This window comes from Anarrhichthys ocellatus, unplaced genomic scaffold (genome assembly GCF_004355925.1).
Source record: "Anarrhichthys ocellatus isolate YVR2014 unplaced genomic scaffold, GSC_Weel_1.0 scaffold20, whole genome shotgun sequence".
Classification (NCBI taxonomy): domain Eukaryota; kingdom Metazoa; phylum Chordata; class Actinopteri; order Perciformes; family Anarhichadidae; genus Anarrhichthys; species Anarrhichthys ocellatus.
The window spans coordinates 66,763-83,595 of NW_022280050.1; the positions used below are offsets into that span (position 1 = coordinate 66,763).

The 16,833-nt window shown below is 42.5% G+C and overlaps 1 protein-coding gene across 2 annotated transcripts; it reads right to left on the reverse strand.

Moving 5' to 3' along the window:
• Positions 1 to 1,592: 1,592 nt before the first annotated feature.
• Positions 1,593 to 16,507, reverse strand: mrasa (muscle RAS oncogene homolog a). Of its 2 annotated transcripts, none has more exons than XM_031858465.1 (6): positions 16,356 to 16,507; positions 9,099 to 9,355; positions 8,000 to 8,153; positions 7,354 to 7,453; positions 5,193 to 5,272; positions 1,593 to 3,923 (listed from the first exon to the last, which is right to left on the reverse strand). In XM_031858465.1, the coding sequence occupies exons 2-6, from the start codon at positions 9,289 to 9,291 to the stop codon at positions 3,824 to 3,826; spliced, it is 627 nt and encodes a 208-aa protein (XP_031714325.1). In that variant the 5' UTR covers positions 9,292 to 9,355; positions 16,356 to 16,507; the 3' UTR covers positions 1,593 to 3,823. The 2 variants fall into 2 exon arrangements, with proteins under 2 accessions (XP_031714325.1, XP_031714326.1); XM_031858466.1 differs by having other exon boundaries at positions 16,266 to 16,507.
• Between the last annotated feature and the right edge of the window lie 326 nt (positions 16,508 to 16,833).

Sequence of the window (16,833 nt, forward strand, 5' to 3'; positions counted from 1 at the left end):
AATAACCCTGACCACCATCTTGCACCTCTTTCTCCTGGTTTCATGTTGAGCACCTCTCCTGACTGTTTCCCTCTTAAAATAACATGAATGTAAATCATTAGAGATGCAGTATCCGTTCTGTGCATGTCGGCCCCCCCCCCCGAGGCGTTGAAATCAATGAGGCAAAATAGAGATATCAGCATTCTCGGTGTTGAAATCAATGGACCTTGGCGGCTCTGAGGATTAATGAGCGGCGCTTCTGCTGAGCAAGCAAGACGACTCTCAGAACACGTGTAGCCATGTTCACCTTTTGATCACGGGCCGTTCAGCAGTTTCTGCATTTTAATACCACGGATACGCACATACCATCCATCAAATAAAGAAAGAAAGCAGACACACGTAAAGTCACAATACTTGTATCTCTTTATTGAAATATAATCGACCCCTGAGGCTAGATAGAAAAAGGCCACAGCTTGTTTTGTGCCTCGTCTAGCTCCTCAGTCTGACACCGGCAGTTAAAACACAACAGACCTGTCCAAAAACACACCTTACACAACTGGTGTGACTCGTCCAAAAGTTATTAAAACCTAAAGTTCACCCTCACTGCCACATACTGACGACGTTTCAGGACATAAAAGACTCAAATCAATTGCATAACTTCAACAATACTTGGTGTCCATCTGAAAAAAAAAAAAAAAGGATTCTACGTCTCCAATACATGAAACAAAAGTGCTCAATTTAGCTCACATGTAATCCAGGGTCAAATAATTGATACATCATATTCACTTTCGGCATTTGTGTTTGGTCTGCCTGAAATGTGAAGACGGTGCAAAACATCAGCAGGTTGCTTTGTACCAGCCACAAGGATTCATCCAGGAACGGGAACTTTCTCATTTCAAACGGTGTTTTGGACCTCAAACCAAAAAGTTAAAGTAGAGGACACCTGCCGGGAACGTAAACTCTGCTTTAAGGAATTGTGTGTGACATTTTTTTGGAAATATGCTTCTTCACTTTCTCACTAAAAGGTTAAATGAGAGGATCGATACTGCTCTAGTCTACACTAACTATGAAGCTATAGCCTGTATGCCAGTTGATTTAGACTGGAAGCATGAAAGTCTGGAAACAGCTAGCCTGGCTTTGTCCAAAGGTAAGAAATAATCCAGCACATAAACCCACCATTTGTATAGATTAACCAAACTAAATATCACATGTTCAGTGAGCTTTAGAGGCGCTGGTTGGCTGATATTGTTTCCAGTCTTTACACTAAAGGTATAAGATAACGACTGCATGGCTCCATCTTAGTATTTCAATGTACCGATGTAGCGCTCGGCAACAAAGTGAAAAAGCGTCCATCTATTCATTTAAGAAACTTCACATTGAACAAAGAAACATTTAAAAGTTACATATTGGACGACAAACTTTCCTTGTTTTGACCCTCGTGTGAGGCTGTTCACACGAGCAGAGAAGAGGTCGTTGAGGATCAAACCCTTTCTTCTTCTTGGTCCACGACACATTAAACGTCTCTTCATGTGGGGGCTCAAAGGCGAAAGGCCTCTGAGTCCCAAAGACATGAAGAAGAGAAGGAAATAAAGGGGGGGGGGGGGGGGGGGGGGGTTGTTAGCTTTTTGTCCAGGTCTGGGACATGCTGAGGTAACAGACAGTAATAAATTATTCAGTTGTTTAAAAAACACTTTGCAAGAATCATATCAATAATACAAAATGGTATCAAACATACATGATGCAACATTTTCAAACACATTCAGTTTTTTTTCTGTCCTTCGATCCAGAGTCTGTTGCTCAACGGTCAGCACGTCTCCGTCCCTTTAAACAGGAGATGGAGATTCAAACCGATGCTCTTCTGTCGCTGAGGTTGATTTTTTTTTTTTTTCCGACTTTCATGCTGAGGTGAATTTGTACACCATTCAATAACTGAGTGTAACATGGAACTTTTCTTTCAATACCTTTCCAATGATTAAATTCTAATTAATTTAATCTCTGTCACAGTCGTCGCAGAGGCAACAGGCGTACACAGGCACACAGGGCTACAACGCTAATTGCCTCTTTGCTTGTTTTCGTTATTCGATTTTACATTCAAATCATTTTTTGTGACCGTGCCAGGTTTGAACAGAAAACAACATGCCAATAGGAAAGTCAGAAATCGTATTAAAAGTGCAAAAATGTATTCCTTCAAGAGACGGTATTCTTCCAGACAAAAAAAAAAAAAAAAAGTTGTCCCACCGAAACTTTAGTGCGTTAACAGTACAAGCCATTTCATAGGTTATTAAGTACATTCCTATCTACCTCCCGACTACAGACGTGAATATACTGAATGTCTTGTTGCTTCGAGTGTTTCCTACAACTGAACGTCGTCTGTAGCGAGGTTAACATGGCTTTGAGCCCCAGGAGCGTCACGCTGCCCGGTTCACACAGGCGGTCTAACTCGGATGTCTCCCCAGGGCTACAGTATGTATGCCCAGACTGACGGAGTGCTCTCTTTCGCTGGGCTCGATTCATTGTCCTGAATTCAGCGGTGCGGTCGGAAAAAGCCCCTTGATTGAAATAAAGTGACATCACATTATTTTGGTTAGTGGCCAGTGCAAATCAGCTTCTCCAGCCGGCTTCAGATCTGAAACGTGAAGCTCTCGTTGTCCCTCATCTATTGTATTTCATCCGACGGATCTTTTGTAAAACAGCATTGAATTTGTTTACATTGCCACCTATAACTAGATTTAATATCACAAATATAATTGTTTTGATATTTCTTTTCTTTAGATTAAAAAAACAAAAACATGGAAAGTAACTTGTTTTGAAGACAATCTGTTAAGACTACAAAGACAGAATATATCAGGGCTATTGTCCATACAGTACTGGTGAAGACTGCTCTCATCATGCCATTGACCATGACTGAGGAGGCAACCGAAATAAACCATAATTATTTCCAAACACTTGCTCTGCGTCGTTATTATGAGTGTCTGTAAACATGGCCGCCGACACATCGGTGTTGGCAAAAACCGTGTAACCACATCTCACTCTCCTTTACAACTACTATATTTAAAACACTTATTCAACAAGCTGATATGACCACAGCGCTCACCTGTCAACCGTTACGACACCTTTTCTCAGCGCCACGTCTCTCTCGCTTGCCACGACACGTCCTCCCTTCCCTTCCGACATTTCAAAACCCCGAGCGTCACATGACCACGAAGTTCACGCTACGCCCACCAAACCAAAGCACCTTCTACTTGCACTACCCAAAATCACTGTCGCCCACTCTCGTGGTCATCCGCCACGCCCTTATGATGCCCGCTCTACAAAGAGAGAACACAGCACAACATTTTCTAAAAGATCACACGGGTTTCTTCTATTCCCCAAATTGTGAGGAGTGCGAGGACAGAAAGGAGACGACCAGCAGGTTGCTGAAAAACGAGGCGCCATTTTTGAGGCGGGTCCTCCCTTTTCTCAAGAAGACAAAAGTTCCAATGTCAAGGTGATTCTGATCTCCTTCCCCCCCAGGGTCTCTCGTCTGGTGCCACATTTAAAATGAGAATTGATGGACTTGCGTGAGAAACAGTTGATGGTGACGCTGTAGTTCTGTGTTGAATAGAGACGGGAGGGACGTTTGAAAAGGGACCGTAAATTGAGGAGAGAGGGCTCAGCTCTCACTCAGAGGCATTGTGAAGGGTGAGGGGACGTCGGTCCAACATTTCAGATTCACTTTGTCAGCCATTCAGGGACCTTTTTGTGCTCCAGTAGTTAACCCCCGCTGGGGAGTTCCCTGACATCCAAAGGTGTGTGGGTGTGCGTATGTGTGTATGTTAACGAATGATAAACAGGACGAGGGAGGTCACAAGATGGCGCAGTGGAACCTGTGGGAACCTGCCGAACGCTCTGCTCTCCATTTCATCTTCTTTTTCTTCTTCTGGTTTCGCTCTGGCACCTGTTGTCTGCGGGTATGGAGAAGGGAAATACATAAATACAAAATAATCATAACCAGGGTTTCTGCAGGTTCAATTTGAGACTTTTTAAGTCACACATAGAAAGAAATGTAAGAATATCGTTTGTATTTTGCAGTCCTGCTGGCAGAAGTATGAAAGAAAAGTATTATAGAAGAAAATAAGTCCTAAAAGTACAGCGTTTAAAGCTCTGCTTTCAGTGTTGAGCGTAGACGCTGTCTGGTCAAACTAGAGGCGGGTTGCTGGGGGAGACTTTTCAATTGCGGCTCAATTGCTTTGATTCCTGACGTCCAAAGTTTTAACATCAAATATAAAAACAACATCAGGCCTGAACCACATATCAAAGATAAAATAAAAAAGAAATAAGACCCTCCTGATTATTAGTCCTGACTGCTGGCTCCAGCTTCACATTTGCCATCAGACATGAGAGTGGTTTAGATCTTCTCATCCAACTCTTCAATGCTTGTCTCCTTTGTTTTGTGTTTTTTTTTTATTCTTTTCCTCTTTACAACTACTACTGCAAATCAAAATCCCAAAGGCAGCCATACAAGTGAGTCATACTAAGCTTAGAGCATCACCTCTTAGAGATTTTACATTAAAACGTGTTCTATGCGAGTTTTCAAAGCAGCCATACACCAGTACAAAGAGGATGGACACTTTCTGCCTGAACCGCTGATGCAGCAGTCTGAAAAAAGCACAACCATTATGTCTGGATCCACCTCCTGTATGACCACAGTCTGACCACTAGAGGGCAATGTTGATTCATCAATCGACTCTCCTCTTTTTCCCATAAGTACCAAAACAGCAAAGAACTCTACTTAATCTGGATTATTTCCTTTCTTACAGCAGTGTTCCTGTGGATCTGAGTTAAGGCCTTAAAACAAACTGTCTGCTGGATGCTTATTGGTCCTTGCAGCGAGAGAAGACCTTAAAACAGGATGTGACCACATTCGAAGCATGGACACAAATCAAAATCTTCTGAAATGACACGTGTCAAGACAGGAAATAGCTCTGGGATTTTTTTTGCTTTGCTTTTCCACTCTCTATGCCACTAACCTCGAAAGAAGTGAAGGGGGAGGTGACACACTTTGAGAGTTGAGACAACTCTAATAGATGTTTTATGACTGTATTTATGTTTGTAAAAGGGCCAATCAATCACTTTAACAGCTGTTGCTGTAAGTAAATCTCCTTCACATAATTTTTTTAAATGCAAAGACGTTACAAAAAAAAAAGGTTAAATGAAAGTCAACCTTGAGTTACCTTATAACACGAACCAGCTCGTGAAAGGCTTTGTCCACATTCATTGGAGGATCCTTGGCACTGGTTTCAATATAAGTTATCTGAGGAAACAAACGAAAGGTTCCCAAATTAAGCATAGATGGTATAAGAGTGGAATATGAAATAACCGCACATGAATATAATGTATAAAGTATGGAAATATACAAGTGCTACGTGGTTAAGAAACTATAAAAAAGGTCAAAAAAGTTCCCGATGAGGTGAAACTAGAAGAAAATCGCATGGGGACGGATCCTGTATACGTGACAACACCAATTAAAAACATAACTGCCCACTGTCACTAAATCAACAACTCTGCAGACAATAATTGTATATTGTTTGTCATCGTTGTTGTTCGCTGCTGATGGCTGGCTGAGGGCTTCCAAACGCAATGTGGTTGCATCACTACAATAAATAAAAACCTCTTTATCTCCGTCTTTAAAGACAGACAGATGTTCCCTGACACATGCCTAGCAGCCGTGGAAATGACCGATGAATCAACCGAGTGTGATGCTAGTCAGTGTGGAAACAGCCCCGAGTGTTGGACTCTTTGTCCAGGCTGCATATGATCACTTCAAAATGTCAAAAATGAAAAAAGGGGCCCTTGAATCCAAAATAGAAAAAAAAAAAAAAAAAAAAAAAAAAAAAAAAACGCACAACATAAAAAGCCCCAAGATGTCATAACCCTGGAATAAATACTGCATGCGTCTGTGACAGAGATCCCGTCTGGACCAAACTCATCCGACATCACAGGGAGGTTGTAGAAGTGCTCTCAGATCAGTCAACATGGTGCAGTCTGTATGGAAGTGATCCTTTTTGCAGATTACAGCGAGCACAGCCCTGTTTACTTGCCTGTTTCAATGCTCATGTAGTATTCACGGAGGGGACTCCCCCCCCCCCCCCCATTAAGCCAGTTCAATTTGTAAACGCATGTTTTTCTCTCCAGAGAGTGAAATCTTTAAACACCAGCCGGATACATGGAGCTTTTGCAAAAGCGTGACATAAACTCAGTGATGTGTGGTTTATGTTCGCTGTAATGAAGCCGGCGCAAAAGTACGGCCGCCACAAAAATCACGTCACCGCAGCTCGTCGTTGTTGAGCCGCTTAGTCGTGCACCTCGGAGTTTTGTCACCGGGAGCTCTTGGCTTCTCGGACACGACGGTCACAAATAGCTCACTGATGAAGTGATTAACGATTAAAATGCTTAATAAGCAGGATGCCAAAAGAAAATCCACATTTGTGTAAATATTTTGCAGCCAAATCAAATAATTGAAAGGATATTCAACCTTTGTTTCATTCCAATGCATTGAATTCTTGACAGGGCTTGTATAAAGGTGATAAAGTAGGTCCATCAACATGATATTTGAGTTTCCAGTTCTCCTCCTTGACATTGTGGATGTGAGTTCACTCTTTGTCTTCTTGCTTCTTCGGTAACTTTTTGTTTGTACGCTCCCTCGCGTTTCGGAGAATAATGCAACCAACAGCGCTTTGAGCATAAACGCCCTCGTAGCTCGCGCCCCATCAGTGGAGGCTCGCGCCACGGTGAGTTTAAACAAGGCCTAAGGGTTAGGGGTCATGTGACAGCAAAGTTAGGTAGTCAACCTTTAACCGTTTCTAACTCTCACTGTGATTCTTCATTTTAAATGCCAAAATAGCTGAATATACAGCAGAGCTTTTGTCAGTAGCCTGGATTTTATGTTGATTTCTGACGCATTTTAACCGCTGATATAACTGCTGATATAACCGCTGAGATAGCCAATCACAGAGCATAACTGTTGTCATTAATGATGTGGTCAGCTGGGCTGTCTGTCCCACTCCTTACCAGATGTTAGCTGTGACGCTGCAGTTTTAGAAAGAGACATGTTTGTATTTAGACAGCTTAATGTAGTCACAGTGGTGAGTCTGTGTCATCAAGGTGTTCTTTTTGTTCGCTACAGAAGTGACAAAAGTCTACTTTTCAGCTGGGGAAACAGAATTAACCATTTGAAGTTTATTTAGTTCTATTGTGATTTTTGTTTGAATGGTTTCAGATACAAGGACACACCTCTGTGAGCAACGATCTTTCCTCTCACTGTTGCTTAGAGAATGCCTCCATTGTCTTTAGTCTCTGTAGTGCACACAGGCACACGTAGACCTCACTACTTACGTTGTGTTTTGCAGCCATCTCTTGGCCCTGGTCAGTGGTGATCTTTCTCAGATGGACCAAGTCCACTTTGTTAGCCACCAACACCATGGGGAAGGCCTCCCTGAAAAGAAGAGGACAAACACACACATGCACAACCTCAGGTATCTCTGTACAACTGAATAATGCAGTTCCAAAGAGTGTTTAAAAGCGTCTCGTGGTCTAAAGACTATTGTAAGGACCCGATAGGTTTAACATTACATGCTTCACAAATTGTCTGAGAGGTGTCAGGTTTCTGCAACGCATCAATCTTGTAGAAAAATGAGCTACAGTAGAGCACCACTAAATATGGACATACGGCAACTTGCTCAGTTCCAGTTTCTATTTTTGTAACATCTCAAGCTGAGTTTTATTGGCTACTGTCAGAGAACAGATGCGTCTCCTCTCTCACAGCTGACATTTCACAACACGACTGATTAGAATTTTAGAAACAAATCCGACGGTCCGCCAAATTCCTCTGCAGCTCGAGGAGAGTCCAGCGCGTACGAGATCCTGATCCTTTACCACTCTAATGCTGAAACAAGACAACGCCATCGCTCAGCCCTGACCAAAACCTGTCTGGGTTTGGTCAGACATGAGTTGTAGTAATGGCCTCATCATTCCCACCTACCTGTCTTTGACCCGTAGTATGAGTTGATGGAATCGGTCCACATGTTCGAAGCTGGCCTTGTCCGTCACGGAGAAGACTATGAGGAAGCCATCTCCTGTCCTCATATACTGCTCCCTCATCGCACTGAACTCCTCCTGGCCGGCTGTGTCCAGCACTGGAGGGACACGAGTGTATTACTTTATGGATACACTCTCATGCTTACTTTCTCTCATGCTGTCCTTTTCATTTAAAAACACCCTGATGATGTATGTATTCGACATGGGCTTTGAGCAAACTGTACTTTATATCTTGTCTGAGTAAGTAAGTATACAATCTGACTACTTTTCCAATGAAATATATAGACTAGGTTTTTTAAATGTTCTTTTCACCTGCAGTCACAAATTGGCAATTAGGCATTTCATTTTTAATTCTTGTTGCACTACCACACGTCTGACTTAAGACCTCTCAAAGCCGACATAGAGAGTCACTTATTCTTAATATTAATTGTTGAACTCCTCCTAACCAAAAGCATTGTTAATGTTGCAATTTTTCTGCAGGAACATGTTCAGAATAAGTGTTTGTTTCCTCCACGACTTGAGAGATCACCTCCACCCAGACTTTGTTAACCCAGAGACACTCAGGATGTGTTAACCTGTGACTGTGACCCAGGCATCTTTCTGCTGCTCTTACATAACAACTGTGTGAGAACCACTCACTTAGCAGAAGCCAGTAGTTAAGGTAATTAAGACAAAGTGCGTTCACATAAACTGTAGAACTGATTCTTTTTTAAGTTGTTTTCAAATTCTTTCCTGAGCTTCATGTGTTTCCAATCTAAATTGAAAACTTTATTGATGGAAGGATAAAAATCATAGAATGATGCAGAATAAGTCTCACATGCAACAGTGCCTTTTTCTAAATGTCTTTAATTCTTTCAACTAGTTTATAGTCTGCTCAGTGGAGCAAGCAGCGACCACTGGAATGTAGCTTAATGCTGAAACATCCTTTTAAGAACAAATACAAATGTTCCCTCATTAGTCAATGAAGGACGGGTTTAATTGAAACCAAAAGAAAATGATCAAAATAAATAAAAAATAAGACAAGCATGGAGAGTTCTACTCACCATCCAGTATGGCCCACTGTCCGTCTATCTCCGTGTGTTTGAGGTACGAGTCCTCTATCGTGGGATCGTAGTCCGGCACAAAGATCTTCTGGAAGAACTGGATGGTGAGGGCGCTCTTCCCGACACCGCCGTCCCCCACCACCACCAGCTTGTACGTTGGCAGGTTGTCACTTGGCAGGGCGCTGGTCGCCATGGCTACCTCGACAGTGGTGGTGAAGGTGAAAAGAAGGCTAGGTAGGGTGGCTGAGGACACACACCTGGAGAGGGGAAATGGAAAGAAAAGAGGGATTGACAATAGAGAGGGAGAGAGAACAAGGGAGGGAGTTGTTAAGGGTAGTGCACAAATAGAGAAAGAGGGGCCAGAAGAGAGAGTTCAGCACCCTGTAAGCTCATCTAAAACATGTTGTCAGAGCTGGGCAACAGAAACTCAGATTCTAGGTTCCACCCACCAGAGAGACACACACAGCTAGCTGAGTGACAGCTGGACATGGCTTTACAATAAAGTGGAAAAGAGTTTCAGCAAAAACATGTTGAAGTGGAACAATTGACTTGTTTTCCAGAGATGCTGATGCTTTTCCAGGACCTATAGTACGGTTAGCCGTCTTGGAGCCAACGTCGAACAGTTTTTTACAGGAACTGCATCTTATGGGACGACAGTATTGACGCGAGTATTTATGCTGAACGGGCAGATATGAAACCACAGAACCGTGCAGAGTTCTGTGACAACGCAAGTAGCAACATAAAGCCCACCCAGACTACTAAACTGGTAGCTTTGTGATTCAATGACTTGTTTTGCAAGGTGGACTTCAGCATGCACAATATGAGGGTTATCATGACTAAGTTATCATGAAATATTTATTATTAAAAAAATAAGAAGGAATTTGGATAGCTTGGTAGTCCAATGTTCTCTCTGCATCTACACTGTCAAATGAAGTAAGAAAGGCAAATCGATTTGAGACATAAGACAGTCAACATTTTTCTTTTTCTGTTTAAATTGGAACTGATGCTGCACGATTCCAGCAGCATCTGTAAGCCAAGCATTAGCCCAACCCAAGCTGTGACCGTATGCATTTCTATTGTGGCCTCAAAGCAAAGGATAACCACACTGACCTACGGTATTATGGTCCTAATCGCTCGCTCACGTGGGTGATGTGATGCTCGTTCCTGCAAATGGTTGATCACTACTTCACTTATCTACATGGGGCAGTAACATATCAAGAGAGGCTGCAATGCACCAGCAAAGACGAAGGAGGAGACTGCTAGCAAGTTAACATGGATGTAAACCATGCTGGTACCTTTGACATTGTGTTGCTAATGCTAAGCTAACATTTCCTGCGGCCTTCACTGGAAAAACCACAAGCGGCTTTTATTGCGAAGCAGCTACAGGAAATGCAGCTGCATTTGCCATCAAGATTAGCTCACCGATATTTCTTGTCAGCTGACGTGTTGTAAACAGAAGGACGAATAGTAAACGAAGCAGCAGCCACAATAAAACAGGTATTGCAGACAACCACTTGCGCTGTCCTCGCATCATTGGTTTTAATTAAAGCCACTGAGAGCAGACTAATTACGTCTACTCTCAGGAACCCAGCACAACCACAGAACCAGCAGAGAAAGATGATGGATAACCGTAGCTTGTAATTATGGCTTTTTGAAAACAAAAATAAACATCCATCTTGCTTAAATATGAGAGGTTTAATAAAGGAGGGGAGTATTCTTTTTTTCCCAACACAAGTTAAGTACAGTAGAGGATAACAAATGTATCTATTTAAGCATTTGCAAATGATTAAGATGCATTCACACCTCAGGGGAACAGCTTGTACAGCATCTTTTTTTTGTATCAGACTGCCCTTTTATAAGAGTCTCACATTAATACAGTTATACTGCATAGTTCAAATCACTATGCGCAATGAGATGGGAGCTTTAGTGTGTTTGTATGTATAAATCTTATGCTGTTGTTGCAAAAAGCTCACACCAAAGCTCACCACAAAGAGGGGGAGCTATAGTGAGAATGAGTCATGGGATGGAAGCAAGAGAACAGAGCAGAAGAAACAGAAAAGCGAGGGAGAGGAAGCGAGGACATAGTTGATGAAAATGTTACAATATAGTGGAGCCGACACAACGGACACCACTGCTTTACTGTGTGCGCACACTTTGTGTTGTCATTTCTCCTTCTATGTGATATTGACAGTTTTGCTACAAGCCATAAAATTAAAAATTAAAAAAATCTTATGAGTGGGAAAATAATTCAGTCGTCCTAACCACTGCAAAACAAAATCTAGGTTGAAGTCTAACTGTCGATCAAATCAAGCGAACTTAAAGACTTTTGACCTAGTAGTGCTATTGGGCAATGTTTTTATGAGTCACCGTTTTGTGCACGTGCGTCCTCCTGCATGTGCATGCCTTCACAAGCACGTGAGCAAGCACTCGGACGACACAGAACACACTATCCTGCAAGACGACTGCAAGCTAGCATACGTGGATGTGCACTAATCATGATTTATAATATTCCAAAAATTGATTTGTGAATGTTTTTTTGAGGAAGGAAACGCATTCAACACTTTTGTAAGACTGTGGTGATTGCATGCCACTAGACAGGTACCTTTAAAAATCTACACACAACAAAAAGACCTAAATAATAAAGACATTTCATATCTCAAGCTAGCTTCTACTTTCTGTTAGGCAATGTTAAGCACATGTGATTTGTAGTGAATGGGTTAAAAACATGCGACCCACTGATGCAACCATTTAAATCAAACCAACCACAGTGTTCATACACATTTTAAATTGGAATTTCTGAAATCAAACTAATCTACTCCATCTTCCTGTGAATCCTTCAGCTAGCAGTCAAAAAAAAAAAAAAAAAAAAAAAAAGCACATTCACAAACTACGAGCACCACAACAACACCACCACCACCACCCACGCACCCATTCCTTCTTCATCCACCAGGAAACAGCTGTCAGCTGGCTACGGTCCATCCTTTCCTGCCCAGCACAATGGAGGGAAGGAAGATGTTTCCTTCCTTTCCAAAAAACCAAGCCAGCCAGCCAGCAAGTCGGGTTGGGCACAGAAGTTCCGAGACAAATTCCTGATGTTGAAATGCCTCTTCGGCTGGCTGGCTGTCGTGAAGCCACAGAGTAAATGTCTACGCCACGATTTCACCACCCGAGTAGGATTTTTCAGTGCTGTGCAGAAAAAGAGAAGCCCCATGAAATCACAGTTGCTGCCACCAGGTGTGGTTCTCACACCAAGTCAGGTCCCAACCTTGTATGGCGTGTCAGCATTTATCCCGAGTCTCACTTGGTGGAGGCCACAATCCTCTGAAACACAGCTCACTGTTTCGTGAGACAAAAATAATCCACAGACACCAAAGTTTAAAGCACATTCCTTTGGGAGTGGAAGCTTGGTCGAGGAAGTGTCATTATGTGCCCGACCAAAGTTAGTCATCTGCTCAATGTGGCTGTATGGCTTCACAAACCCTGATGTTTCAGAGGGTCAACCAGGGCTGCATGAGGACATGTTTACGGTACACAACGCTCGCTGTGTTCACACGAACGCCAATGAATAGAAATCCTTTCCTCTCGGATTTGGCCTTTCATCCACACTAAACCGGCGGCTTATTTATTTATTTTTATATCACTCGACTTTGAGTAGTGCTTTGAGGCCCAAATGCATCAGTGCAGAAATGACTCTGTTTAGGATTTAGTGACATCTAGCGGTGAGGTTGCAGATTGCAACAGACTGAAACTTCTCCCGTGTGCCAAGAACTATGCTAAAAACATGAATGGCCCCATCTAGAGCCAGTGTTTAATTTAGTTGTACGTTCTGTGCGACTGTGGAAACGTGGCGGTGTCTGTGACGAGGACGCGCTCCACATGTAGATATAAAGAGCTCATCCTAAATTACCGGAACACAACCAGTCTTCGTTTCAGGTGATTACACAATAAACAAAAGACGCTTTTTTTTTTTGTTGCCTGAAACTGGTGTCAATGTCCTGCACTTTATATCCATAACCCAGCTGATGATGATGATGATGATGATGATGATGATGATGATGATGATGATACGTAAATGGTAAAAGATATTTAGTAATATATCAATGATTTCTAGGAGACGGGGTTGGAATAAGAGAGTGTAGCAGACAACAAACTGAGATTTAATACTTTATCTGGCCGTGTCTGTCAAAATGGTCAAGCCGCTCACCCCCACTCTAAATCAGACGATGGTTGCAAAGCACAACTTTGGTCAAAGTATTGAAATGTTTATTAATCAGAGAAACCTAGTTTTCCATCACACCGAAACATTGCAGCACATCAGATGAAGTTATTGTATGCCCTGTTGCACACACTGGGTGTGCAGCAGTGTGGCACAGCGACAAACTGCAAAGCATGTAAATAATGATATGAAGCTTCTTTTGTATGTTGGTTCACTTTCACAATCTCTACAGCTGTGGCACAAGAATAAGTTTATCCTCATCCAGAGTGATAGCTAGAGGACCAGTGACATAGTTTATACAATGCCACCACTACACCTGCATCACTCTACAGGTGTGTGGTTTCACGTGTAAAATAACAGAAGCAGCCGGTGTGTTGTGGACTTCACCGGGACTCCATAAAGCCTCTCTGGGCTCTTGAGAAGCGGTGAGTCGCTGCCTTGGGGAAAGGATGAAGGGACTTCCCTCTTCACACGGGAACAAAGCAGCAACACATCTCACAGAGCAGGAATCAGGAGGAACACAGCGGTGCACACCCCGGCCTGGACTGTAGCGCCGATATCAACACTCATCCATCATTCCAGAGAGGCGTTAAGGCACAGGTCGCCGAGTTCACAAAACTGTAGTCGAACTTTGTTTGAGAGCCATTTTTTTATTTTACCTTTGACTTATGAGCCATTTAAGAAAAGGACAGTTACATTTTGGTTAATCAGAATATAAACAATTCTTAAAAACTGAAACCCTTGAGTTTGTTGTCGCCAGGACAGCCGGAGTAAAAGCAATGACTCTTTGTCTGTGAGCTGAGGGCAAATACTGAAAGGACCCCAATGCTTCTTTACCAGCAGCATTAATATTGGCAATATTCTAGTTATTAATGTGGTCAAAAATCAGATGCACCTTGATATATTATTACTCATACGATGATCCGATTATCCCGGCCAAAATTAATGCGATTCACAATATTATTCGATCAAAATATGGTTGAAGAAAATCTAACAATTTTAAATAAGGTGATCATAAATCATAAGGCCCCGGTGCGTAAACAAAGCATATTTCTGACATGATCATTTCTATATTTCCATTCTTCACTTCTCTACCATGATAGTGAACTAGACAGCTTTCTCAAGTCACTCGTATTCACGATTATCCCGATAATGGAAATTCACCATGATTAACTTATTGTGAGTGGTTTCCTATATCGTCCCATCCCTGACTCATACAGCTCGTAGTTATTCCAGCATTCCATTAAATGTACTTAAAAGATGTTTTCCTCACAAAATAATATGACTCCCTGGATGAAGGCGTACATCCCACAGGTACAAACTCAGTGTGCAGTAAGATGCACTCTGCACAGCTGAGCCACTCTCTTACTGCACAGCGTTTCAAACCGATGGTCATTTGAGCAACAGTAAGCTTCGCTAATAAAACTGTATAAAAGACGTCTTTCAACTATTTCAACAAGTAGTGTGCTGTGTACCGACTGTCCACTGACGTCATTCCTGTTGATCTATTTCAGAAAATGAGGTGAGCAGAGTCAGCTGCCCTCCTCATCAAATTTCCCCCAGTGATGACGGACGTCATGCTCACATCTTTTAGACCCTGTGCAACCTTTTTGGCTGAGAGAACAAAGTGCAAAGAGCCTAATGGAGGGCTTTACAGTGGCTCACATGAGAGTGGGTCATCACCAATGACTAACTAGCCACAGTCTGTGGCTGTGATTTTGTGGGGGAATTTCCTACTCTGAACTTTCCACTCATTAATTCTAAAAATGTACAATTTTTTGTTTGGGGCTATTTGACCATTTCAACCAGGACACAGGATGTGTGGATGAGTGAACCAGTGACACTAAATGGACGTTAAAGTTCTCGATTTCATCGCGTTACTAGTCCAATGAAACATTGAATTATCACCATGCCCCATGTGAAACTTGAAAACAAAATAGTCTATTTCAGCTGTTTGGTTGCTCAAGTCTACTCATCCAGGTCTGGATCATGCTCTGGTTAACACCTTGTAATCACAATCACCACTTCTCTACACAACGGGCCAAGCTTTGGCCTCACTTTGAGGTGTCTCCTACAGTAGGTTAGACTTCATATACATGCAAGTGAGAATTTGAATGTCACGGGAATCAATATTTAATAACAAGTAGGTGAATATTACCAGGCCTCGTACACCTGTAATGGCTCACACACACACACACACACACACCTGCATCTAACATTACTAATCATAAAGAAGGTGATTTCTTCTGGTCAAAAGGTCACAATTAAACTTAAGGAGAAATTGTCATGCAGAAGTCAGCTCACCATTACTCCTCTCACAGGCAACGTGCAGCTTCAGCAGCAGCAGGGACTGACATTTCCATTGAGTTATGATGGAAGGATAAAGGGGTGTCTGTCTTCAGACAACCAAATTATCTGGTGATTTCACTTCGCTATTAATAGTGATTAACGTGCGTGTGTCTCTCTCTCTCTCTCTCTCTCTCTGCAGACTGGGGTGCTTCTGAATGATCTCATCCTATGATTTGATACATGAAGAGTCCCTCTGTTCTCTCCGTCCAGCGGTTCAATCTGCACACCATGTCTGCTTCAGTGAGCATTTCTGACATACGAAAGAAAAGCCAAGCACCGTGTATTTTGGGACATTTGTAACATACACAGGCAGGGCCCGTCTGTGTGTGTGTGTGTGTGTGTGTGTTTGTGAGCGGCCGTGTGGAAAACCGACAGAAGCCGCCCATGAAAAATAACGGATTTCGGTTGCTTCATCCTTCTCTTGAAGTTTGCAGCAAAAAAAAAAAAAAAAAGGAATTTCCGCCAACTGAACCCAGTCGTCGGTCTACTAAATTAAAGCGAAGCTAACTTCCCTCGACTGTTTACCGCGCTGTCATTGTGACAATGTAGTAAAGGCTGCAGTAAATTGTTGATACACTGAGAGTGGTCGGTTTTACACTCACGGTAGGTGTTGCCTTCACTGTCCGTGAACACGGACGCCCGCATTCACGACCTCTTCTTCCCCCTCTCTTGTCAGCAGGAAAGCCACTTACCAAGATGAGTTTTTTTAGCTGTCGTGGACACAAAGAAACGTCCTCACGCCGACATATTCCTCCTCATCTCCCTCTCTCTTCCTCGGCTTCTTCAAACCGCCGCCGCCCTTTCGCCACAGACGGGAGAGCGCTGCCCACATCAGCGAAACAATACGTTGAATAGCTAATCTTTGTATTGCAACAGCTGATGCTATAAATAGAAAAGCGCCGAAGGGGTGAACGCCGTTTTTTGTGTGAAGACACAAAACCGTTAAATGTCGGTTTTTAGTGTAACATGATATCCGTGTTTGAGAGCGATTTGAACGTAACGTGTTCATTTCCCTTCATAGTGGATTTTGTTTGTGGAACATTTTTAAAATCTCACGAAGCACAGACAGAGTTCCCCTTTTAAGTGAAATGGACTCTTCCTTTATTTATACAGCGGATTTATTTAAAGGGGTAGTCCTGTCAAATTAGCTGTATATAATTTAAGAGGAGG

Bases quoted from the DNA above. Each gene is read 5' to 3' on its own strand.
- mrasa (XM_031858465.1), bottom strand. From the start codon at position 9,291: ATGGCGACCAGCGCCCTGCCAAGTGACAACCTGCCAACGTACAAGCTG. The intron at 8,154-9,098 runs GTGAGTAGAACT...GTGTCCCTCCAG, and splicing joins ACAGTGGGCCATACTGGATG to TGCTGGACACAGCCGGCCAG. The intron at 7,454-7,999 runs GTAGGTGGGAAT...TCTTCTTTTCAG, and splicing joins ATACTACGGGTCAAAGACAG to GGAGGCCTTCCCCATGGTGT.